This window comes from Bemisia tabaci, chromosome 10 (assembly GCF_918797505.1).
Source record: "Bemisia tabaci chromosome 10, PGI_BMITA_v3".
In the NCBI taxonomy this organism is placed as follows: Eukaryota; Metazoa; Arthropoda; class Insecta; order Hemiptera; family Aleyrodidae; genus Bemisia; species Bemisia tabaci.
Window position 1 is genome coordinate 20,784 of NC_092802.1, and position 27,577 is coordinate 48,360.

The 27,577-nt window shown below is 40.2% G+C and overlaps 1 protein-coding gene across 2 annotated transcripts in view; it reads left to right on the forward strand.

Moving 5' to 3' along the window:
• The window catches only part of LOC109038309 (trypsin-1), a 52,759-nt gene that overhangs the window by 1,446 nt on the left and 23,736 nt on the right, over positions 1–27,577 (forward strand). Inside the window, exons 2-4 of one of the 2 annotated variants that reach the window (XM_019053333.2) lie at positions 4,337–4,418; positions 20,284–20,576; positions 24,279–24,442. In XM_019053333.2, coding sequence (XP_018908878.2) covers positions 4,343–4,418; positions 20,284–20,576; positions 24,279–24,442 — 533 coding nt within the window. In that variant the 5' untranslated portion in view covers positions 4,337–4,342. Of the gene's footprint in view, positions 1–4,336; positions 4,419–20,283; positions 20,581–24,276; positions 24,443–27,577 lie in introns of both variants that reach the window. The other variant, XM_019053332.2, reaches the window with a different exon arrangement.

A 27,577-nucleotide genomic window follows, 5' to 3' on the forward strand; every position in this document is an offset into this window, starting at 1 on the left:
TAAAAAATCTTATATCGATGACCACAGTGCAAAACCGTGTAAAACCTCCAAAACCTATGCGAAAATGGCCTTGATTCAAAAAACTTAAAATTGAGTAATCGGAACCAGACCGCAAAAAACTTCTTTACGGAGCAAAAGAGCCTTAAAATGGCAAACCAAACCTGAGTCATGGCGTTAAAAAGCTCGTTTTCAGAATAACTATAGTTAGAGAAACTATTTTGAATTTTATTCTGCCATTGCCGAGGTATTGTTTTTTGTCAAAGTATAATGTCATGTTCGAGTTTCTAGGATCTCAAGTTAGAGTTAATTCTGCACGCCAGTTTTCTTTAAAAACAGATTTATTTTTATTTTTTTTAACCGATGGTTTCATCAGAAAAATAGTAGGGATTTCGATGGTACCTCAAGACTTCTATACAGACCAAATGCAGCCAAGACCAAAAATATTCTACAACGTTTGTTTTTTAAATATTTGGATTAAAAAAAATCGGTAAGGCGCAATTGCTGTAATACCGTCCTCTTAGTGGGAGGAGGGGAGAGGGGGGGGGGGGGCTCTCTGGTCATTGACCGTCCAAATATCTGCAACAAACCCCGGAAGCCTTTTTTGGTGTATCAGTTGAAGGATGCCCGGCGGAATGGTTGGCAACACAGTAAGCATTGTCCGAGGCACGAAAGGGTCAAGTCACGCTTTATCGGATTAAAGAAATTCCAGTTCCACCCGATAACCGTTGATGAGGGGACAATCGGGTTGATCGTCCGGCGCGACACTGCGTATTATTAAAGGTTTTTTGAACTTCGATGTTTGAATACAATGTACGCATCAGACAGACAGAATATGTGTCATGTTGAGCCCCGGTTTCCTCCATCGACCTCATGGATCCATACAGGGTGAGCGGAAAGTCCCCTACCCCCCCCCCCCTCTAACTTATGAACGCATGCTTGTATCGAAACGAAATTTTGGGGATGCTCCTAGATCAATAAGAGCTACTTTTTGGCACATCCAAATTTTTTTTTTTTTTGGGGGGGCGCCCCCCCGCGTGTGGCGCACACTAAACTCGAAATGTTCAAATGGTAACCCCGCTCTTGTGATACATCATTGGAAAGGTAATACAAAAAGAAACTTTTTGGCGCAAACCGGAGGTCGCTACAACTTTTCGTTCTCGAGTTATTCTCGGTCAAAGTTCAAAAAAGGCCAGTTTTAAAAAAATCGTAAGTCCGGTTCAGAAAGGTGCAGAAAGGCAAATGAGGCGGCAAAATTCACGGCATTACGCGTACTTTCAGAAAAAAATCGTCAAAAACCTTATCGTTTGCGCTTAGAGTGTTAAGTTTACTTCATAGAGTTTCTTGGAAAAAAATTTAACAGGTCATATTTAAATTAAAATTTCATGAAAACATTATGGATAGAAATCACAGGGGCCGTCCTTAAATTACGTACGGCACTTTTTCCCATTTTTAGACCTCCCCCCTCCCCCACTCGTTAGGTACCGAAAGGCACCCCTACTGATCCTTCCCCCCCCCTTTTTTTTTCAATTACCGCAGATCTAAGCATTACGTTTTCTTTTAAAAAAACAATGAAATTTATTGGCCAAAATTCTTGTTAGTGAAACTAATTTTCTTAAGTAAGTTCATAGGAAATATTAAGGATACAAATAGTGTAATAAACAAAAATTCGTGGAACAAAATTGAAGATTTTTTTTGTTTTTGGAATAGTGAAAAGTATAAAGTTGACACAAGGACGAAGTCACTAGTCATCATCACACGAAGTGGATAAGTGGGAATCAAGAAAAACGACAGGAGCATGGTCCGATCGGTCAGCAATCGTTGATGTAATGATTTCCTGTATTTGGACGTATTTCTATGAAACAGAACTATGTGCAGAGGGAAAGATGGGGTGTACTCGATGGTGCTCTGGCTATTAGAATGAATGGAAAATACAAAGCGCCAGAGACGTCAGCGGCAACAACGAGAGAAATGACGATCGGGAAGGTGGTTTTTAACTCATGAACCCTGTCCACAAGGCTCTAGATGCACGGCTCATACACTGTGCACATAATTCCATTTGACAGAACGTAAAATCCCGCTTTTCCAATTCAGCAAACGGAACTACGAGCCAACTTAGTGCGGCACCGATGAGCCGTGGGCATGTATCTAAAGCCTTGTGGACAGGGCTCATGAGTTAAAGACCGCCTTCCCGATCGTCGTTGCCGCTGACGTCACTGGCGCTTCATATTTCTCATTCATTATTATGGCCCGAGCACTAATGAACACACCCCACCCTTCTCTCTGCACATAGTTCTGTTTGATAGAAATACGTCCATTTCATCTTGAATTTCATCATCAACCTGACGAAAAATAGATTTTTGTATTCTCTTCAAATATAGGCTAAAAACTTACGTAAGGCTCTGCTCCACTTCCCCCTCACCCTCGGAAGGCACCGTAAGGTTGTTCGAGACCCCCCTCCCTCCCTAAGTACCTTACGTAATTTATGGATGGTCCCAGTCACTTTGTTCCCCTCTGTTGGTTCGTCTTCGATCAGACGGCTATGACACACTATATTGATCTAACTTTGAGCTTGTTAAACATTTTTCTTGCATTTTTTGCCGACTAATTATCGAACCAGCTCGATTTTGCTGACATTAATAAAGAAACAAACAATTCGCGTTCAATTGTGTTATTCAAATAATAATTTTAGGGTAGGAATGTGCAAAACTGTAAAATAAAATGAAACACTCCTAGTACAGGTAGAAAAGTGATCCGTGTGTAATGATTGCACAGAAAAACTTCACAACGTGACCGTTTGATATCGGCAACACGCTTGGGCGCGCCGTGCCGCGGCAATCGAACCGCAAATATTGACACCTTCGGATTCGGAGTCTTTTCAAGGGTGCGGGAATCATCAAAGGATTATATAGAAATGGATCCAGTTATTTTCGGCTATGATAAAATAGAAACACATATCGATTAATCTATCTTATTCCTATTATTTAAATATTTAAAGCCATAATAACAGTGACATAACCTAAAATGTGGCTTCTGGAGTCGGCACTCACCATCCACCGCGCGGTTCTACGGGTTGTTTTCAAATTCAAATTTTTTGTGAAGAATTGACGGACCCGACTTCTTTATATTAATTCGCCTTCTGACGTCCATATATGTCCGCAACCTTTTCAAAGGTTTGATCCTTGGAGTTTACAGATTCTGATTATACCCAGTTTGATGGGTTTCATGCTATACCCTTACCTCCACAGCCATGACTACAGGTTGACTATTGAAATGTCAATAAACCGACGTAATTATCAATCCTTCTCCCTTATACCTCATTACTTTCAATTCTGCAAAAAAAGCAGATTGCATCGTAAACCACAGATTCCAAATATCAATAGTTTTATAGGGTTATTTTCTACGGTTATAGCTGTAGTTCGGTTGAGTCGAGGCGATGGTCGTCCCGCGGCCGACCGTTTCGCGGGCCCCCGTATCTGCTCAACAATTCCATCATCGTCATATTTTGGGGTCCAAAATTTGTCGTTAAAGCTTAATAACTTTTTTTTAATATTTAACTAAATTCAAAAAACGAGGGCGTTACTAGTAGAGCTGAGCATATTCTACCCAAATATTATAGGGGTTTCGGGCTTTACTTTACGACCTAATTAGCAGGAGAGTTAAATGGACCGCAAACTGTGCAGAAAAGCCCGATCAAGTTTCTTCGTGTATAACTAGTTAAGCAGCAGCCACCCGCCTTTTTTTTTTTTTTTTTTTTTTTTTTTTTTTTCGTCAATTCTTAGGCGGAATTTTTAGGATTGGGCCGGAGTAGCTACTGCCACCTAGAATACAGAAAAGGGTGCAGTGGCAAGGCATTGTCATGGAGGCCCAAGCCCACATGGGCTCAAGAGCTGGATAAAAAAAAGAAGCATAGAAAATGAAGTGCGACTTAAAATTAGGCAATTTTGATGTAGTTCGGCTATCTCTAGTGTATTCTGGTTGTCTCTGGTGAAATATGGGTGATTCTCAGTTCAAAGTTGCTTCTGAATTCCACCACGAAAGTTACGCCAAAATACACCTCTTTAAATCAACGCGAGCAAAACATCGTGTTTCGTTTGTTTTTTCGTATAGATGTCAAAGGTTAAAAAATGTGTATCTTTTTTGTGTAAGTTACGTAAATTAAAATTCAAATCAAAAACAATTTGTTTCCTTTCATGTGAAAAAAATGTTTAAACATTTTTTTGGGTAAAAATGTGGCGAATTCAATGAGTTTATACTAATAATCTATAAGATTGCAAAAAAATTGATAAAGTTCCAATTTGTATTTAAAGCCGTGTGTTTTTTGTATTTTTGCCGACAGGATGCGATGCAAATACTTGCATGCCGCTACGGTCGTGTCCTATTTTTCATAGCGGCCGCCTCCCAACTCGTCTGTGCCGATAGTGAGTACACAATTTCATTCACAACTGTAATTTTTCACGAGCAGCTGAAGGAGACATCATAAAATTTGCCATTCAATATCATACTTGGCCTGAGCTTTATGTATAACACAAAGCATGAAGTAATACAATTTTTGGATCATTTGATGAGGTCCGATGTTTGTTAGATTTTTTATTGATAGACCAACAGAAACATTTAAAAGGATGTACGCACGTTCGTAGAGGCCTTTGTTAGACCAAAAATTTTTCAAAAAATTTAAATGCCCGAGGAAAGTTTTTACGTGCCAAATCTCCCGTATTAATGTCATTTCTTAGAGACTTGGGCTTAGTATGAAGATGTATACAGAGACTAAGGTAGTATTTTCTGCCTTAAGTTTGACCTCCACGTGTTTTTTCTCCTAAAAAAAAGCTTAACGTAAGTAACTGTTTAATTCGTTTCCTGTAATTTAATTTTGAGAAAAAATTTGCCTGTTTTTTTTACTTTGAGTATGATATCTCATGTAATGTCCTCAATTGCATATGTTACTCCATAATATGATATCATAAGAGTAACGTAATGTCTGAGAGGCAAGACTCTTGGGGAGGGGGGGGGAGGGGGGGCTGGACTGCATATCAGTCAGTGGGTGTTACCCCCTAGTTCAAAGAAGAAAAAAGGCAAATTTTCCTTCATGAGTTATTTACAGTAGGGGCATCGAAAAATTGGCTATTTTTAATCAGCATGAGGAAAAAACATGAGAAGACCCAACTTAGAACTCTACTGAAGATTAGCCTTATCTTGCTCAATAATATGAGAATATTCGAGAATCGCGTAACACATCATGTCTGAGGCACGATGCGCTTTGGTGGGGTTGGACCAAAGAGTAGTCAGGGGGTGTGCCCCCTAACCACAAGATAAAACTTCGAAACTAAGCCAAAGGTCTTGGAGTAATGTTATGAAAAAGTATAATGGAAATGTTTTCAATCTTTGGACAAAAAAAAGTTCCTCTATCAAAATCACGCACAAAAAATTTGCTGGATGAAAAATTTACATTTATACCGACTAAAAAATCACTGCACTTTAAACTGCAAGGGATCGTTGCATTCTAGTCCTGTCGACTTAACAGTTTTCAACCTTTATTCGCAGGAAAAAATACCAGCTTGGCGTTTTAAAATATTGAGAGACTTTAACGATAGGGTAGGAAAGTATAACTTGACGGTGCAGGATCTATTTTTGCCTAACCAACAAGATGGAGACGATCAACATGTTGGGCTGTAGAGTATGTCCTGTGTCACACTATCAAAATAGTGCTGTGATTGGTCCAAGTCATCGAATTAGCCAATCACAACACCTGACCTTGATGTTTTGATGGCTAGCTTTGATAGTGTGAAGCAGGCATATGATAGACAGTTCTACGGTACAACGCATGGCTTTTTAAAACCCGAATAACTAAAAGCTTATGTTTTTAAGGTAGGTATGTGTGGAATTCATCCAGCACTCGTCATTCCAGTTGGTTGTATATTTACTTCAATAGCTGGGGACGGCACTGATGAACGAGACTGTCACTTTCTAACACAAACAGGTGTTCACTGAAGATAAAACGGACGTATTTATGCTAAAAGGAGCTATGTTCCACGCAAATCCTATGCACATAGCACATAGTTCCTTTTAGCGTGTCCAAACGATTGTGGTTTGTTGTCACTCACATACCGATAGCTTTGGCCACCGGCCCTCCTCCCCCGGATCCTCCGGATATAAAAGCACGACGGATAAACATATAATTATCAATAGACCTTATTTATTTTCTTTTTTCTTTTTTCCCCTTAAGAATTCAGTTTAAGAATATGTGCATTGTGCAATACTAAAACAATGTACATTTTCTAGGATGAAGACATAAATAGTTAAAAATATGCGAAAAAACGAAATGAACAGAGGAGCATTTCACCACCCCTGCAGTTGGCGTCTCACGACAGTAGGTACTTTTTATGCACCTCGTGACAGACATCTGCTCCAGAGCAAAAATAGACTATTCAAGTCGAAATAAGAAACTATCCATTCTGACACGAACCTCGAGATCCATGAGAAATACTGACATGATAGAGCTCATGTCGGAATGAATGTACTTCCTTTCGATTCAAATACGTTCATATGTCTCAACTTGGGTTCAATTTTCTTGAACCACGTGGTAAGGAAATAAAGAAAGTCCAGTGGATAAAATATGATTACGATCCTCGTAGGGTTGACAAGGTTTTCTGTCGCCGGTCAGCTTGAGAGAAAATGCATTTTTTCAACCCGGCGCGCTAACGGGATCTATATTGTCTCTGGTCAGCTTATACCATCTCGGCTCGCGACCTGCTGATCCAATCACTCACTCCCGCGAAGCGAAGCGGTCGGGACAAAACTTGGCGCTTTCACCGGGAGCTTTTAACGCCCCGACGTGGCAACCGGCGGCCATAAGTAGAGCTTACCGCTCTGACGGCGCGGCGCGGCTGGCGACGTGACGTGACGGCGATCGCATCGCATCGGACCGAGCGACGAAAACCCGCAAATGATACACATACGGGATGCTCGACGCGGAGCAGCGGCCCTGTGACAAACCGGCTGTTTAAGATTCACCGCTCCCCTCCGCCCCGCCCCGCCCGCTCCGGTTTCGGCCGACGAGAGTGATATCACCGCAACGGAGAGTGATATCAAAAGGACGCGACCGCTGACTCGGTTACCTACTTCCGAGCGGGACATCCAGCCCGTGAGAACCCGTCCCGTCCGCCGCCACCACCGCCGCCGCCGCTACCGCTCACCAGATGAAGATGGACGTTGGACGAGGGGGTTTTTCGCGCGCGATCGCTGGATGCCCGGACGGGACGCCCTCTCTCGAGATTCGTCAAGCGCGGGTGGGAACCTTCACGACAGCTCAGGTAGAGTCAGTTGCTGAAAGTAACCGAAAATGGAGATGTTGCATGTGTAAGGAATTTGCGATTTGACTGTTGATACTTATGTGAAATTTTGCGAGAAACACGATGGTGCCACTGGTTTTCTCGGAAATCAACTCCCAAGCTCAAAAAAAGCTCTCAAGTTGAGGCCAAAATGGAGGGGATATCCCACGCTATCCTGATCTGAGAGTCCACCTCTACATCAAGACAAACTCTCCATCCAAAGATGGGGAGCAAATATATGGACAGGGCTGCCACCCTTATTTGGGGACTCTAACACTGAAATCAGACAACCCTGTCAATGTATTTGCTCCCCATCTTTGCATGGAGAGTTTGTGTTGATGAAGAGGTGTACTCTCAGGATAGCGTGGGATATTCCCTACATTTTGGCCTCAACTTGAGAGCTTTTTTTGAGCTTGGGAGTTGATTTCGGAGAGAAAACTAGTGGCACCATCGTGTTTCTCGCGAACTTTTACGTAAGAATCAACAGTCAAATCGCAAATCCCTCACACATGCAACATCTCCATTGGGGCTCATGGGCCTTCCATTAAAGTGCATGTTGTGTCCAACGATATAGAAACTGTAGATTGGTGGTGGCCTACGAAAAAATTTGACACACATGGAGCGGTCGTTCGATAGGCGGGCGGGGAGTAGGAAGGCATGGCCAATTGCTATCTTCCTCATAACTTCAAATGTACGGTATCTCATACGGGAGTTTTTACAATAAATGATTCAGCATTGAAATTTGCATCGGAAACTCGCTTGGAGAATGGCTAAGTTCCAAATGTGAACACAGATTTTCAAATGGTTGGCTCTAAATTTGATATAAGTCCGTATTCAGCAACAGTCCCATAAGAGGCCAAAGAAACTGACTATCTTCGTCCTAACCTAATTGTTGCTCCTAGTGTATTCCGAATTTAATTGTTGGCGTAGCATAGGATCCCTCTATCTAGGTATAGTTTCTAGATCGTTGGTTATACGTCGCAAGCATTAGTCAAATCAGGCATTTTGTTAAATACCGAAGAACGCAGTCAAAAATTCTCACTTAAATTCTGATAATTTTGCGAACTGTAGACGAAATAATTCTTTGATCACGTATAAAAGGATTCTTCGTAAAAGTTTGCAAGCTTTTGCTATTCCTTATACAGGGTTATCCAAAAGTCACTGACCACCCCTGTAACTTTTTTCCAAATTGAGATAGAAGGTTGAAACTTTGGGAATGTTCCTCGGTCTAAGATAGCAACTTTTTGGTTCCCCCAAAATTTTGGGGGGCGGCCCCCCTTAAGGGGGGCGGGGGCTAACTTTTTTTTTTCAAATGGCAACCCCCCCTTTGTGATACCTCATTCGAAAGATAAAAAAAAAAGAAAATTTTTGGCGCAAACCGCAGGTCAAAATGTTCATTTTTGACAAAATGGCGGCTGGTCAAAGTTCAAAATGGCCGAAATTTGGCATCTCCGTTGTTTATTGACGGATTGGTGTGAAACTCGCAATCCTCGGGTTTTTCGAGGTGAGAAAAACGATTCTGGCATTGGATTTCCAGAAAAGTCAGTCCTTTTCAAAATGGCGGCGGTCAAAATGGCGGCCTCGAGCGGGAAGTGGATATTTAGGCTGCATGCGTTGGATTTGCATGAAACTTGGTATCTGTGGGTATTTCGGCACGAGAAGAACGAATCTTTCATAGGATATCTGAAATTTTGACAAATTCCAGAATGGCGGCGAAAAAAGGCGGGAAATCAGTTTTACGGCTGTTTACCAATGGATTTGCATGAAATTCGATATCCTGGCGGAGTTTGGCTGGTTAAAAAGGAATCTTTCATTAGATTCTTGAAATATCAAATAATTTCATGCTAACGCATCGGTAAACAGCCGTAAAACTGATTTCCCGCCTTTTTTCGCCGCCATTCTGGAATTTGTCAAAATTTCAGATATCCTATGAAAGATTCGTTCTTCTCGTGCCGAAATACCCACAGATACCAAGTTTCATGCAAATCCAACGCATGCAGCCTAAATATCCACTTCCCGCTCGAGGCCGCCATTTTGACCGCCGCCATTTTGAAAAGGACTGACTTTTCTGGAAATCCAATGCCAGAATCGTTTTTCTCACCTCGAAAAACCCGAGGATTGCGAGTTTCACACCAATCCGTCAATAAACAACGGAGATGCCAAATTTCGGCCATTTTGAACTTTGACCAGCCGCCATTTTGTCAAAAATGAACATTTTGACCTGCGGTTTGCGCCAAAAATTTTCTTTTTTTATTATCTTTCGAATGAGGTATCACAAAGGGGGGGTTGCCATTTGAAAAAAAAAAGTTAGCCCCCGCCCCCCTTAAGGGGGGCCGCCCCCCAAAATTTTGGGGGAACCAAAAAGTTGCTACCTTAGACCGAGGAACATTCCCAAAGTTTCAACCTTCTATCTCAATTTGGAAAAAAGTTACAGGGGTGGTCAGTGACTTTTGGATAACCCTGTATAAGTGCACATTTATCTTGATTTTTAGCATCGATGACAACAAATGTCACGTGCTCATTTTTCCAAAGAAGTCCAGGATGCACGCGGTGTTTTTATATTGGTTGTGCGTTTTTTTAAAAAGAAAGTTCATAATTTCGGTACCTCTCGATTGCTTCAGTCTCATTCAGTTGTTCTTTGAAAGAATACCCTGACTTTCACTTGCCATGAAACCGAAAGGGTCTTTAAGACATTTGGATTTTCTTATACTAAACGGAACTATGCGCATATAAGGTTTGCGTGCGATGTAATTTCTTTTAGCAGAAACAGATCTATAAAATGTCCTTCGGCGGCTGCGTCTTACACAACACTGGGAGCATGTCAAAAGACGCCCATCTCAAGAAAAAAACTACCACATCGTGTCCAATTCGTTAACAGCATGATCGCTTAAAAAAATCCGCGCCCTCACTAGGATGTATTTGCACAGAATAAAGTGTTTCTACCCGGTATCATTCAACAACCCTTCTACCTCAGGGTTCTTGAATGATATGGATATTTCCAGTTAATTGTGGTAATACCCCCCTAAACTAGGTTACCGATTAAAATGTTAATTGCCACCACAATTGGACGTATTTTCTATCAAACGGATCTAAGCGCCATCGGGGGAGGAAGGGAGAGGGGGCTTGGATTGGCGGGTGTTGCGGAACGCGATGCTCGTTCCGTCCTATACTCGCAATGCTTTTCCATGGCGCTTAGTTCCATTTGATAGAACGCGCTATCCGGGACTCTAAAATCTTCAAAAGGAACTCAATTTGGCGCATAGTTCCGTTTAACAAAAATACGTTCAATTAATTGGAAATGTCCATACTATCCAATAAATTGGAGTAGTACCACATAATTTTAGGGGATAATCCCAACAACTTTTTTCCGTGTATGCTTTCACTTTTTCCTATTTTGTAGTCTTTGAAGGCTATGGAAGAAAAGCCACTTTGATTCTCATGGCTGACTACCTACACCAGTCATAAAGTATCGAATTGCTCATTTAATTTTACAACAATGTAGCCAAAGCCGCAGATCTAAGATGTGAACATGGGAGTGTAAATAATAATCAAGTTCATAAATAGCCGTTTCACTTTTACTCGCCGGATGTCCCGGGGGTTCCCCTCCCGCCGCACTTGCCCTCAGTTATGGGGCACGCGAAGAGAGCGCACAATAAAAACGAGCAACTGCGAACGAGAGCTCGCACGCTGGAGCTCTTTATATATTCATTCCGAAATTTAGGTTCCTGTTGCAGAGGAATACTGCAGTGCTAACGTAAAATGCCGCATAATCCCTCGGATGTTACCATATTTTTTTCAATATTAGTCAGATTTACCGGGCAAACCGGGACTTTTTTTGTGAAACGTTTGTTGTTGTTGTTGTTGTTGTTGTTGTTGTTGTTGTTGTTGTTGTTGTTGTTGTTGTTGTTGTTGTTGTTGTTGTTGTTGTTGTTGTTGTTGTTGTTGTTGTTGTTGTTGTTGTTGTTGTTCTTGTTGTTCTTGTTCTTGTTCTTGTTCTTGTTGTTCTTGTTGTTGTTGTTGTTGTTGTTGTTGTTGTTGTTCTTGTTGTTCTTGTACTTGTTCTTGTTCTTATGCTTATTGTTTTTGTTGCTGTTGTTGTTGTACTTGTTCTTGTTTTTGTTGTTGTGCCTGTTGTTGTTGTTCTTCTTCTTCTTCTTCTTCGTCTTCTTCTTGCTGTTGTTCTTGTTGTTTTCGTTGTTTTCGTTGTTTTTGTCGTTGTCGTTGTTGTTGTTATTCTTCTTCTTCTTTTTCTTCTTCTTCTTCTTCTTTTTCTTCTTCTTTTTCTTTTTCTTCTTCTTCTTCTTGTTGGTCTTGTTGTTATTGTTGTTGTTTTTGTTGGTGTCTACGTTCGTTTGCTTTTTGGTTTTGTTCAAGTACGTCTTTGTCTTGGTATACTTTTTGAAACGGGAGGTTTGATAATATGTACACATAGCTAGAGGTGACGTTAATGGTGAATTTCGCACCCTCCCAATTCGATAATCGTCATTTTTTGGTCATTTTCATTAAATAGGCACCACTCCTTTTTTCGCTCTGGCAAAAGTTTGAAACGACCCATTGCTCATTGGTCATTTTTGAGAACACTGAATGTAGATATGATTGGTTCAGAGACAATGTATTTATTACGGGCAAATGCCGAAACCCGGCCACATCAGGAAGTGCCCACAAAATTTTGGGCCGATCTCGGAATGAACGTACTCACTGGGATCCACCCAAACACGTCGCAATCAGCCAGGGCATATTGCTGGGCATTTTCCCGGAAAATGCTATATTTTAGAGACGCCTGCATTGCTATTTTCCCTAGTTTCTTTGGGAAGTCAACGCTCATATTCGCCTCATAATGATTGATGACAAAATAGTAGAGCGTTTGGTTTGGCAATCCAACCTACTTTTCAGAAACTCGCCCGGAAAAGTGCTCACTTCGACATTCATTGATCATGATTCAGCGAATTTTATGCTTAATATAAATTGGACTGCATTTTGCAATTTGGAACTATAAATTCTTGCCCGGTTTAAAAACAACATTTGTGCCATTAGTTTCCCTATCCACATTAGTGTTTTTTCAGATGAGCCAGAATTTATAGTTCTAAATTGCAAAATTTAGTCCAATTGTTCATCAATCATCGTCAGGCGAAAGTAGCGTTGACCTCCAAATGAAAGTTTCGCCATGCCTGATTCCATTGCTTGCATTTACAGAGTCTCTAAAATGTGTTGTTTCCCCAAGCTCATTATTTAAATCGATAGACAAAGGGATGGACAAAAAAGCCAAGGGAAAAGGGAGCGATCATATTTGTTGGAATGTGTAAATAGTGTGTGTGCGGGTGTAGGTAATAATAGACTAGGAGGGTGGTTTTGACCACGTGCTTAAGGAGTAGCAAAAGTGTAGGGCAAATGTATTGCATTTTAAGGTGATCAAAATGAGAGTACAACATTTGCAAGGTTAACTGAATTTTGGGTAGTGACTCATACATTTTTTTTGCTCATTTTTTTTTTTTTTTAATACTTTCGACAGTCTTTATTAAACTTCACTCGTAAATTTTAATGATCAGCCCGCAGGAATGATTTGCTACACCCCAAGTAGCAAAGTGAAAATATTTGATGAAAAAAATTAATAAAAATAATTTAGAAAATAAAGAAAAAATAGCTAAAATTATGGAAAGTACACAGAAAATTTAAAGTGAGCGTCTTCAAAAGTGTCCAAAATTTACCAAAGAAAGTAGATCTATTTTCTGTCTACAAAATTGATCTCTTCTCCGTCTAGAAAATTGATAGGGCTATTTCCTGAAGAAAAGATATCCAAAAACCTGATGGAAAATAGAGAAAAATTGGATATTTTTTAAATCTGTTTCATAGAAATGTAAAATTCAGAAAAACAGAAAGAAAAAACACAGAATGTAGACAACAAAATTGTCTGTTTTCCTTGTATTTAGTTTCCGGGACATAGACAGAAAATAGAAGTTTTTTAATAATTTTCTTACTTCTATTTTATACATCTATTTTCTTTCAATTTTATTTTTCTGTCTAGAAAATAGACAATTTCTAAATTAAAGCTAGGCAGAAAATAGAACCCCATGCTACTTGGGACCGACAAGAAAACTCCGACTATGAAAGCCGCACTGACGTGCTATTTAGACAAACAATCAACGTGCCAGGTTCAGGCCAAAAGCTCCGGGTTTAGTACCCAGAGCTGCCAAAGCTACAGCTCTACCCTAGTAGCACAACCCGTTTCACTAATATTTTAGAAACATCTCATAGGTGTCTAACTTGTGTCATCTCACTGAAAGTTTCAGAAATATTTTTGAAATATATAATTGACACGAAGCTTTGCAGAGGTTTCATTGATACAAATTTGAACCGTTTTAAAAACGTTTTTTTTTTTAAAATTAAAAAAATTAAAATCAAAATATATTAGAAAGAAATTTGAAATAAATTGCGGCTGTAAAAAATGAATCAAAATAGAAATGTTTCAGAACTATCTTGGAAACATTATTCCGAAACCTACGTCCAAATTTTGTACCTAAAAAATATATTGGAAATAAATTTGAAATGTTTTACTTTCAGTTTTTTGATGCGTGATTACCAAAATTTTGAATTGTTTTGAAAACAAATTTAAAACAAATTTACGCGATTTTTCAGAAATATTTCTTAAACATATCAGAAATATTTCTTATGAATTTAGAAAAATACCACTTCATCTGAAACATTTTTGAAACAAATTTAAAATATTTTGACCTAGTTTGATCTTTGTTACGTTGAACTGAGTCAAAATTATTTTCCAAACATTTCTTCTTCATCTCATTAATCTTTGTTAAAACGTTTCCAAAACAAATTATAAATGTCATCTGAAATGGGTGGTTTTAGTTGAAATATTTGGAACACATTTTGAAAATGTTTCAAAAAATCCTTTTCAAAACATTTTCAAAATGTCTCTAAAACCTTTTTGAATATTTTGTTTGAATTTATACGTCACTTAAAAATGTTTTTGACACGTTTTAGAAATGTTTCATTGATTAACATAGAAACATTTCTAGGATCTTTCTAAAACTTTTCCTGGTTCAAACTGAATCCACCAGAGGGCGTTAACGTTTAGTTTCTCAATTTTACCAAATTTCAGCTTAATTTTTCGTCTCAAGCTATACTTTTTGGACATTTAATTATGTGAAGGTTATAAACACGTTTAATTCCTTGTATGAATCGAGTTCATCTCCATAAAAGCTCATAAGTTATGGATTATCTAGAATATTGAATCCGTACATCGTGCTTTACGTATACTTTTCTAAAGTGAAGGTGTTCTAATCCCTCTGATAGGTTGATAATGATGAAGTGTAACGATTCAGCCTTCAGGCATGGTTGGTATCAAGGGATTCCTGTTGTGATGGTTCTAATTCCACAGCGACATTAGTTATTAAAACAAATGTCTGAAAATTTTTGATACTTAACCTCTAGTTAACCCCCGAAGAAACAAATTTCTGAAAAACATTTCTAAAACATTTCATAGTGAACAGTCAGAACCTAATTTTCTCAAACACATGTTACAGAAATGTTGCTGAAACGATTCAGTGAAACTTTGAAACATCCTCAATAGGTCTCAGAAACATCTTCACACGGAGTAGGCGACACAAGAATTTGGGGGTGACATAGAGAAGTGTCTGAAACGTGTTAAAAACTGAATGAACACATTCTGAATGTGTTTAATATGTTTCGATGAAACGTAAGAAATATTTTGAAAACCATCGAAATGTTTTGGAATCGTTTCTGAAACAATTTTGTGAGAGCATCAATCACCTTTCCTTTAAAAATATGTTTCAGAAATGTTCCTGAAACGTATCAGTGAAACTTTGCTACATCCTCAATAGGTATCAGAAACATCTGCATAGGGTGTCAGTTTGACAAAAATTTGGGGTGACATAGAGAAGTGTCTGAAACGTGTTAAAAACTGAATGAAAACATTTTGAACGTGTTTAAAATGTTTCGATGAAATGTGTTGACAATGTTTTTTGATTTCAGTGACACATTTTTGAAACATTTTAAACACTAATCGTGCTACTAGGGATAACACTCGAAACTTTCGGCCTCTGAGCCCGGAATTGACGGTATGTCTACAGAACCCGTAACTGTTATTTTCAGTCTATCAAATCACGAGTAAAAAAATACCACTATTTCAAGCTGTCTGTTGGGTTAGCCGGAAATGTTTCCGCGCGCTCCTTCGAGTTTCACTACTGGCCACTGCGCGGCGGGCCGAGACCCTGAGGGGACCCGGCGACCTCCCTCCCGTTCAAGGTAGCGCTACCGCTGGGAGCTCGCAGAAACCGGGCAACCGCGACGCGAGGCAGCACGAAATGGAGCAAGTAGGTTGATTGAAAGTGGACTCTGCGCACGAGACAAGGGCTTGGGCAGGACAGAGCCCTCCACTCTGGATAGTCTGGGAGCGCCCAATTCTCGCCGAAAATCAGAAAATGATCAGGATTTCGTGAAATTCGGTATGCTGGAGGCGCGTCTCGTGTAAGAAAAAACAAGCAATAACTCCAGCGCACTGCCGCTGGAGAGCGGCTCTGGGATGCTCATATCCAAGACATATATAAACTACTAGCCGTGTTCAGCTCGCTGTGCGAGCTGTCACGCCTAGCCAGGGAGTGCCCTTTGACCCCCAGTTCGTCGCTTCGCGATGCACGGTGCGTTTTAAACAATTTTAATGCGGTCAACATACCACCCGCGATTTTTTTGCGGAAATGTCAACTAGAAGGCCTACTGATTGAGGAACAACAAACCGCGAAATCTGTGATGGGGCCGTTTTTGAGAAAATGCGATTTTTCGCTTTTTTGGCGGGAATTTCGGGTCAAGGCGCTGAAAAAGTCAAGTTAGGCTGTTTTTGTAGTTCGTAAATGCATATCCTATACATTTTGAGTCAATCAAGTGCCAGTAGATAGCTATTCGTGCATATTGCCCAAAATTCATATCCTTAAATCCACGACTTTTGGGTTTTTGGGGGGTTAGTCAAGGAGAAATCCGAAAAAAATAGGGTTAACATGGAACAAATTGCTTAACAAACTTTTCCTACGTAAACTTCTTCAGTAGGTCCTATTGAACAACATACCAAAAGTTTACCACGGTTCGCTCCCGGAACACACCCCCAAATTGCCTAAATTTCAAAATGGCGGCCATAATAAGGCCTCTGGGAGTTCGATTTTTTTAAAAATACGCATACAGTGTCATGTGAGGTGTCAATTCCTATGTAATTTTGGTCGTAGATTTCAAATATGAAGTCAAAAAAGTCCCTTGATCAAAAGGGGGTACCCCAAATCCAAGATGGCAGCCAATTTTGAAAGTCAAGAGGGTGGATTTTTAAAAAGTTCGCGTGATAAGGCAAGTGAGGTATCATTTCTTATGTAATTTTGGTCGTAGATTTCATTTATGAAGTCATAAAAGCCCTCAAGTCAAAGGGATTGCTCCTAATGCCAAGATGGCGGCCAGCTTTGAAAGGCAGGAGGGTGAATTTTTGAAATGTTTACGTGACATCCCTAGTAAATAGAATCAACCTGACGTTTCATAAACTACCCTGAGTCAGACTAATTCAGGCTGATATCAATCTGACTCAGGGTAGTTTATGAAACATACCCTGACGTCAGGTTGATTCTATTTACTAGGGATTTCACGTACCTAAACATTTCAAAAATTCACCCTCCTGCCTTTCAAAGCTGGCCGCCATCTTGGCATTTGGAGCAATCCCTTTGACTTGAGGGCTTTTATGACTTCATAAATGAAATCTACGACCAAAATTACATAAGAAATGATACCTCACTTGCCTTATCACGCGAACTTTTTAAAAATCCACCCTCTTGACTTTCAAAATTGGCTGCCATCTTGGATTTGGGGTACCCCCTTTTGATCAAGGGACTTTTTTGACTTCATATTTGAAATCTACGACCAAAATTACATAGGAATTGACACCTCACATGACACTGTATGCGTATTTTTAAAAAAATCGAACTCCCAGAGGCCTTATTATGGCCGCCATTTTGAAATTTAGGCAATTTGGGGGTGTGTTCCGGGAGCGAACCGTGGTAAACTTTTGGTATGTTGTTCAATAGGACCTACTGAAGAAGTTTACGTAGGAAAAGTTTGTTAAGCAATTTGTTCCATGTTAACCCTATTTTTTTCGGATTTCTCCTTGACTAACCCCCCAAAAACCCAAAAGTCGTGGATTTAAGGATATGAATTTTGGGCAATATGCACGAATAGCTATCTACTGGCACTTGATTGACTCAAAATGTATAGGATATGCATTTACGAACTACAAAAACAGCCTAACTTGACTTTTTCAGCGCCTTGACCCGAAATTCCCGCCAAAAAAGCGAAAAATCGCATTTTCTCAAAAACGGCCCCATCACAGATTTCGCGGTTTGTTGTTCCTCAATCAGTAGGCCTTCTAGTTGACATTTCCGCAAAAAAATCGCGGGTGGTATGTTGACCGCATTAAAATTGTTTAAAACGCACCGTGATGAACTTGCGACTCGTTCCGCGAGCCACCCCTTATAGCTATTGACTTTTAAAAGAACGAATTTACTTTTTTTAACGAAGTATGGTGAATAGTGGCGATTATGTTATCTTTTTCCTCATCCACAATCAGCAGACCTAGCATTTTAAGCCACGGCCGCCATCTTGGATTATGAAATTTTGAAAATCTGACCAAAAAATCGAGTTTCCCGTTGAAAAATGCATCCGGATACCTAGTTTCACGAAAATCGATCAAACAGGAGCCGACTTAGCATTTTAGGCCATGGTCGCTATCTTGGATTTTGAAATATTGAAAATCTGACCAAAATTTCGAGTTTCCCGTTGGAAAATATCGCCGGATACCGAGTCTCACGAAAATCGAGTGAACAGGAGCCGACTTAGCATTTTAGGCCACGGCCGCCATCCTGGATTTTGAAATTCTGAAAATCTGACCGAAAATTCGAGTTTCCCGTTGAAAAATACCACCGAATATCGAATTTCACGAAAATCGAGTGAACAGGACCCGCCCGACTTAGCATTTTAGGCATTAATACACAACAACGCCGCTAGGGACGAATCCGTCCATGAAGTAGTACGACTAGGAGGCTCCAACCACGGCATTCTTCCAACAAAGCGCGAAAACTTGTCGTTTTGAAAATTCAGATTTTAAACGTTAAGTTCATTTTTTTCAATCCGAGATTAAAGCACAGACCAGTTTTGAATTATCGACAGTATCACCATGATTCCAAAAATACACTACACAACATATCATTCGCTCACAAGAAAAAACAATGAATTAAAATAATATCATGGCAAGGTCCACAGCCGAAAATGGCAACGATTCCCGTCTACCAACGCGCGCTCTAACCAATGGTAGATGTACCATTGGTAACATCCACTGCAGAGACCGACTGGAATAGCAGCTCTAGGTGCTAGCACCAGAGCCACTAAAATCACCGCACGTGAGTACCGGAAAAATTTTATTTTTATGTTATTTTTAAGTTCTCAACTGAGGAACTGCGTGTGACGAGAACGACACTGGCCGCTATGCGGTCCAACCCGCGGGGCGCTGCGCGCCCACAGAGGCTGCTTCACGGCCAGTGAAGTCGTCGAAATCGTCCGTTGGCGGTTATATTGAGCAAATAATTGTAATTGAATGACGAAACGATGTTTTAAAGAAAAATTTCCCGCCGACTTTCTCTTTAACCCTGAATTTGTATTCCTTTTTTGGAGGTCGACCTTGACAGGGCCACATAATACTGTCCATGACTGAACAAAGGCTCTGAAAATGAAGATCCACTCTTTTAAAACTCTGTCCTTTGAACTCCCCTTCCTCATTCCTACCCATCGACCGTCTTACTCCCCTTCCTTGCCTCGTCCATCGAGCGTCTTAAAAATGATTTTATTAGAATGAGAGAATATACTCTCAATGAGCAGAAAGTCAATGAATGGAGAAAATTCAGGGTCGCCCCCAAAAGGAACTTATTCTGCTTTGCTAGGGAAAAATGTCGTATGAGCCTTTAGGCGTTGCCAGATTTCTTTCGATAAAAACCGCGAATTTACCGGCAAAATTCTGAATAATTTTCTTCAAATTTTTCGGACACTTTTGTTCGAAATTCGATCTAAAATATTATAAAATTTCAAGGGAAAACTTTCATAAAAGGCAAAATTTGGCAACATCCGGATTTTCATACAGCTTTTTCCCTTAGCACGGCAGTATTGATACCCCAGGCTCTTTTCTCACGCGGATCGTGAATTTGAGACTTTCACAATTTTTACCAAGGTATGGGTTGACAGGGGTTTTCAGCAATTAGGGGTACGTCCCCTGACAGCTACCTACGCGGCCCAACCCTTTGAAGAGGCCACCATAAAAACGGCCACCTGAACTCACCTTTTATACGGGCGTATTTCTATCAAAGATAACTATGTGCAGGGGAAAAGATGGGGTGTGCTCGTTAGTGCTCCGGCCATAAGAATGAATGGGAAAATATAAAGCGCCGGTGACGAAGCCGCTGCGCCGTCGCCGTCGCCGTCGCCGTGGACTAACTCATGAGCCCTGTCCACAAGGCTCTAGAACATGACCACGGCTCATGCACTGTGCACATACTGCCGTTTGACAGAACGTGAAATGCCGCTTCTCTAATTCAGCAAGTGGAACTGTGAGCCAACTAAGTGCAGCACCCATGAGCCGTGGGCATGTATCTAGTGCCTTGTGGACCGGGCTCATGAGTTAGTCCACGGAGACGGCGACGGCGCAGCGGCTTCGTCACTGGCGCTTTATATTTTCCCATTCTTTCTTAAAGTCGAAGCACTAACGAGCACACCTCATCTTTCCCCCTCCACATAGTGCTTTTTGATAGAAATACGTCCATAAAGAGTATAGATTTGGCAGAATAGTCACCTCTGGTCCATCTAAAGTTTGCAAGAGACCGAGACCCGCTGATCTAGACTTGAACGTTTGTTTCAGACGGAGGACTGCTGTCGTCGCTGCTGGGCTACCCGGACACGTGCGTGTTCCGCGGGCACCTCCACTCGTGCACGTTCTCACTGGCATGCTGGCTGGTCGGCGGGAGCCTGGAGGGCGGCTGCGGGCGGAGCAAGGGCCAGGGCTCCCACGGGCACATGGATCTCGTCACCGACTGGCTCTTCACCTGCTGCATCCCCGCCAAGCCCCAAATCGCCCCCGCGCCACCCCCGCTCCCCGCCACCCCCGTCAGAAGGGATGAAACCTCCAACTTCATCGATCGCGTCAATTCACAAGTAGGTGAGTTCGCTAACATGCCATTTCGTGGATTTTTGTCTCGGGGAATGGAGATTTTGCACGTAGGAAGTATTTGCGATTTGGCTGTTGATTCCTATGTAAAAGTTCGCGAGAAACAAGATGGTGCCACTGGTTTTCTCTGAAATCAACTCCCAAGTTAAAAAAAAGCTCTCAAAGTTAAGAGCGTGATGGAGGGGATATCTCAAGCTATCCTGAGAGTCCACCTCTACATCAAGAAGTATTCTTCATGCAAAGCTAGGGAGAAAATACATTGACAGGGTTGCCTCTTTATTGGGGACTCCAAAACTAAGAACACGGCAACCCTGCTAATGTATTTGCTTCCTATCTTAGCATGGAGAGTTCTTCTTGATGTAGTGGTGGACTCTCAGGGTAGCGTGGGATATCCCCTACATTTTGGCCTCAACTTGAGAGCATTTTTTGAGCTTGGGAGTTGATTTCAGGGAAAACCAGTGGCACCATCGTGTTTCTCGCGTACTTTTGCAAAAGAATCAACAGTCAAATCGCAAATTCCTCACACATGCAACATCTCCAATTTCTTTTTTTCCCCAAGATGGACTGCTCTGCCGGAAAAATGCCGTTTGAACCTTCAGGCGTTACCAATTTGCCTTCGGTAAATCACGGATTCTTGGAAAAATTTGTAAAAAAAATTATCCAACTTACTATGGAGAATAGATATGTTCTTCCACGCACATTTCCTGAGTGAAGTTGAACCAATAGATTTTGAGATATGGCTGTACACAGATTTGGGGGACGCCTGAAGGACGAATACACACACACACATTTTTTCAAAGGTTTTTTACTCCAGGAACCTTCAGGCGCCTAAAAATGATGAAATTTAATTTTTTTTCTTCTTTTTTTTTGGATGACAATACTTCCTCTACCCGCAAGGGGAGCGAAAAAGTAAAAATATGGTATAGAATTTTTGCTCCGTGAATTTAACGAAGCATGAAAGGTACTTGCTGCAACATTGTTACAATACTAATGGACCACTAGACAAGGTACAAATTTAAGCATTCTGATACATGTTTTTTAACCAGAATTTCACGTAAAATATGATTCGCGCAACGAAAATTACTGAAACCAAATCCTAACGGAGATATTAATATTTTTATTTCACATTGGTTACGAGGAATTTGAACTGCCCGCTCACAAGGAACTCAAAGCTCTACGTAAGTCAAATCGCGCACTACAACGGTTTCAGCAAGCTTCTCAATCAAGCAGTGTTCATTTCCCACATGTGTTTTTCAAACTATAAGTAATTTGCTATAGCTGAGTCAAAGCGTCAAGGTTGAGGTTACCAGATTTTTTAATCGCAGTGGCGTTCATGATAACGTTTAGCGCACGATGTGAATCACGTAGAGCATTGAGTTTTCATGAGCGGGTGGTTTCAATTCACGCACCAAGAATCATTAAATATCTTCGGAAGGAGTTGATTTCGGTAATTTTCGTTGTGCGCATCGTGTTTTACGTGAAATTTTAGTGAAGAAACGTGTATCAGAATGCTGAAATTCGTACCTTGTCTAATGGTCCATTGGCAACACTGCCGCGGAGTGTGACGAAGGCGAAAAGATTAATATTGCATTAAATCACAATGCAGATTCTTACAGTTTTATAGAGACAACTTCAACGTTGAGTGGCTTGTGCTAAAACATTGGATAAATAACGTGATTCTTTAACACTCGATCGCAGCTATAACTGCCGTCAATTATTATCTCTTAAAACCAGTCTGGGTTACTATGTAGAGAGGAGAGGAGAGGAAAGAGGAGTTGATTTCCTCCTCGTTGCACCCATTAGCGTCATGAACGGTACAGCTCGTTTGCTTTTTTCTTAAATTTCTTGGGGGATAAAATCGAGAATACTTGACTATGGTCTCTCGCTCTGCGTGGTGTGCCATCGCATCACGATCCTGTAGGTATTTTGCCGCAAGAACCCTCAAGAGCTACAGATTTCTATGCAAAGATTTTAGAATTTATACTTGCCTTATTCTTCTGCAAAGCAAATGCTTGGAAACTTACCTGCTAAAATGGTGACCGGTAAGATCGTTAGTCAAATTCTTTTAGGCAAATAATGAAGTTAACACTCTTGGATCAAAATTATAACGCTTTCGCTTATTTTCCATAGGATGATGCATTAAATACGTACATAAAAAAGGAAATATCGTAAAATTTTACATAATGTATTCACTGTTATAATGTTGTGTAATGCTTGATTGAATGTTCACTTTTGAATACTGCGCAGTGTGTATTCCATGCTACGCATTTACAATTTTGACGATCTCAATTGGTGAGGAACATTCTTAAAGATGGACGTAATTCCAGGAAAGGTCGTATGTAGTTCGATCAAAATTTAAGTAAATCCGAATCGAAAGTTGAGTTCCTTGGAAAAAAATGAAAAAAAGAAGAAAAAAAACACATGGAAAACATGGAGAACTTTGTAAAAACAAATTTAATTGACCGACTGTCTAGGCATTTGACAAAACGCTAGCTTTAACCTTTAGCCTTAAACATGAACCAATTACGGCGTTCTAACACTCAACTATATTTTATTGAATTTTTCAGAGAAGCAGGTACTTGTGCCCGCAAACACAAATTATTGCTATTACTTCGCTAATTCAAAAATGATAATGCAAAGCTGCAATACTGTCTATGCAAAGAAAAGAGCAATTATTTGATTTCTAAAAGACCTTTGGTGGAGATCTCCGCCGACTGACAGTTAAAAACACTAAAGAACTAAAGAATGCAACACTTCGCAGACCACGAATTTCCATTTATGCGTAAAAAATTGATGGCACATTAAGTTTTACCAGAACTCCGCAGAATTACACATGTTATATTTATATGAACGCCTGAATACAACTATTCGTATACTCTCAGGCTGTCTGTGTTGCGTGCAAAAAATTGAGGGCGCGTTGATTCAACCGGAACTCATGCAGCAGCAAAACGCGTGTAGGTAATATTTATAAGAACTCGTGAATGCAACTTTCTGCTCTTCATGGATGTGAATGTGTATATGGGCAAAAGTACGGAGGCGCGCTACGATTTCCGTTACACTCAGAACGATATGCGTCGTCTCTAGTCATCCGGATAGCTGTATATGAATACTCTAAATATGACACTGCTTGGTTCAGGAGTACGTATATAGTACCTTTATAGACAGAGAATGGCTATTTCTGTCCCGGTTTTTCATTGGTCACGAGAAAATAAGCTGACACGATGTTCTTACGGCCGTAAATAAACAAACAAGATGACTGTTATCAGCAAGCAAGTTTGAGGTTATGCACATCTTACATCCTCCTGTGATAAAGGCAAAAGTTGATTTAACAGTAGTTCCATGTGCGTTATGCGTAGATATGCTAGTTTAAAATTGTTACTGTCATGTAATTTAAATTTTTGTCAAATTTCAGCTTCTTATCGATGTTACGGCGGGTCGCCATCTTATTTGTTTATTCACGGCCGGATGAGCATCATGAAGCCTAAAAACTCGTTGACCAATCAAAAAGCGGCACAGTTTTCCTGTTGTTAAAAGAAACGAATGGCCATATACTCTGTCTATAAAGGTACTCTAGAGTACGGGATCTTCATCACCAGTGAATACTGAATAGGTAATCAATGATGATCGGCTTATGTTCCATTCTGAAAGTTGCGTAGGTACTGATTTTACCGTGTGTTGTGTTTCGAGAGTGCGGCGTGCCGAATTACAACTTCCAGAAGCGGATTATTGGAGGCGATGAGGCGTTGTTCGGCGAATTCCCATGGCAGGCACACATTCGTATTGCTGGTCTTCAGTGTGGTGGGGTCCTCGTCGCCCATAAGTACGTTGCAACGGCCGCTCACTGTATCCACAGGTAAGAGAATTTTGCCAAATAGGGTCAGTTAGGGTAATTCTGGACGATTTTGACACTTGGAACCTAATTTGTAATTTGACCTTTGGTTTGGACCGGTCATACTGATTGAATTCAACATTTTTTTTTAATCAGCCAGCTCCTCATATTGTGGAGAGCTAGTTAAGCTAGTTTTTGTTGAAAAAAATGTTGTCAAAAATTTTTGATGAATTATTTTATAGGGTCCGGAATTACCCCACCCGCAATGGGGTAATCCCGGATGGGCATCATGGAGGTCGTAATATTAAGGTTAGAGAATTTTTGCGCTAGTTTATTTTTATCAACGTTCAGGTGGTCACCTTGAGTGATTTGGTTCTCATTTATTGTTTGTTTACAAGTGATAACGGGAGTTACCGTGAGGAATCAAATTATAAAACGCATAACTTCCCTCCAAAGTGTTATTGGTAAAATAAATTATCTCTATATTTAACAACCATTGTTTCTATAAGTTAATTGTTCCATTTATGAATAACCAATTTAGTCTGTTTTTCGAATGATCAATGAGCCTCTGTCCAGATTGAGGTGAAACCGGAATTACCCCATCGGAAAAACACCTTGAATAAACGGAATTACCCCACCGGTGTTTTTCCGATGGGGTAATTCCGGTTTACCTAACCTCAATCTGAACAGAGGTTCATTGCTCATCCGAAGAACAGACAAAATTGGTTATTCATAAACAGAACAACTTATAGAAATAATGGTTGTTGAATATAAAGATATTTTTTCTTACCTACACTTAGGAGGGAAGCTATGCACTTTATAATTTGATTCTTCTTTCGGTCCCTCACGGTAACTCCCGTTACCACTTGTATAAAAACAAAACATGAGAATCAAATCACCCAGGATAACCAACTGAACGTTGGCAACAATAACATACTAGCGCGAAAATTTCCTAACCTCAATGTTACGTCCTCCATGATGCACATCCGGAACTAACCCGTGACGGAATTACCCCAACTGACCCTATGCAGAACCGCAGAATCTTTGTTTGTTCATTTTTATTCAAAAAAGAAATTGCTTTCGAAACCACACCGGAGTACCGTAATAGACAGAGTATGGCCATTCGTATCTTTTTACTACAGGAAAACTGTGCCGCTTTTTGATTGGTTGACGAGTTTTTAGGCGTCATGATACTCTTACGGCCGTACAAACAAGATGGCGGCTCACCATAACATCGATAAGAAGCTAAAATTTAACAAAAATTTCAATTATACGGCAGTGACAATTTAAACTAGCATGTCTACGAATAACACATGAAAAGCTAACTGTTAAATCGCCTTTCGCTTTTATCACAGGAGGATGTAATATGTGCATAACCTCAAACTTGCTTGCTGATAACAGCCATCTTGTTTGTTTATTGACGGCCGTAAGAACATCGTGTCAGCCTATTTCCACGCCACCAATAAAAAACCGTCACAGAAATAGCCATACTCTGTCTACAAAGGTACTCTAAACCATACTTCTTGATATTTTAAATAAATGTGTGAATGCGAAAGGGTCAAATCAATTCAGAGAAAGGGACCAAATGATAATGGAGATTTTCCACGGAAGTAACGAATACAGCCCCTGTAATACTTATAGTTTTCTCTTGTGAAACTCCATCTCATTTTTGATCGTTTAGCTTCATGATCAGGCAGCTCAAAATAGGTAACTGCTATCATATTATATGAGCTCGAAAAAGCGCAGGGCATTAATTTTTATCAACCTCACGCAAGAAACGACCACAGGGTGATCCAGAAGTCCGTTCCACCCCCTCTAACTTTTTTCCTAATTATTGAGGTAAGGACTTGGAACTTGAGGGATGTTCCTAACCCTGGTAAAAATGGCAAGTGTTAGGTCAGTGAATTTTCCACTGAGGTCAGTAAAATTTGCTCTGAGGTCAGGTCAGTTTTCTCTGACGTAAGTGTTAAAGCACTTACCCAAGAAGTCAGCACTGAGGTAAGAGGCACTGACGTCGGGAGGAAGACTTACCTAAGTGCAGAGATATCTCTGAGGTAAGCGGGACTGAGGTCAGGACTTGGCTCAGAGGGTAGGTAAGTCTCTGACATCAGTCTTAATCGAACCGCACTCACTCCCAAAAAGTAGAGATGGCTCCCTCTTCCCCCACCCTATTTCATTTTCGTGGGGGGAATATTCCTCGGGATACGGGGACCACAAACTTTATCTTGCAGAGAGGCATATTTTTTAGGAGGGGGGATTTTCTAAGAGGAGGAAAACTTGTTTAGGTAGCCACACTCTTGAATAATTTGTTTTACCTTCTTCGTTTATGATGACACTTAAATAATTAAAACACAAAAAAATGAGATCGGTAAAAATATTATCACCGCGTATTTAAATGTAATTACTTAAGCATTATTATTTTTTTAACTTAAGAGTTTAAAAAAAATTGTTTTAAATTTGGTTTTAATTTTTTTCAGTCTTAACTCTTTTTTAAATGTTCCAGTCTTAATTTTTTTTAAAATTTTCCTAATTTATTTTTAATTCTTTTCCAACTGTTTTACTCCTTTAAGTACTTTCAATTTTTGTATCTGCTAATTTATATTTTTTGTATCATTTCAACTTTAATTATTTTTTTTACATCCTTAGCTATAAGTTTAAATTTTAATGCCTTCTTTTTTTTCAAAGAAATATAACATATAAAACTTCATTTACATGGTGATTGATTAAAATAGAATAATAAAAAAATTAAGTATCGGATTCAAATTCAAGGACAAAATCATCATTTGCTGGCAAAATTACTCCAATGGGGGCCCTGAAACGGCATAATTACGCCCCTGGCACTTACACGCGCAGGTAGTGTAGTGGTCCAGTCGCTAGGTCGATCACCGAAGTTAAGCTACGTCGGGCGAAGTTAGTACTTAGATTGGAGACCGCATGGGAACGAGCGTTGCCACTGAAGATTGTGATGATTGATTACTTGTGATAGAAAATTCACAGCAGCCCTCCCTGGTCGTCAAATTGTGAATTTACGTACCTGGCGGATCGGTAATTAACTAAAGAGCTTGATGCAAAAACGGCTTTTTTCGCCCCCTCTCTGGAAGTTCTTCAGACTTTGTCTATTGATTACTCATACTTGAGCGCTTCTTTTCCCAAATTTTC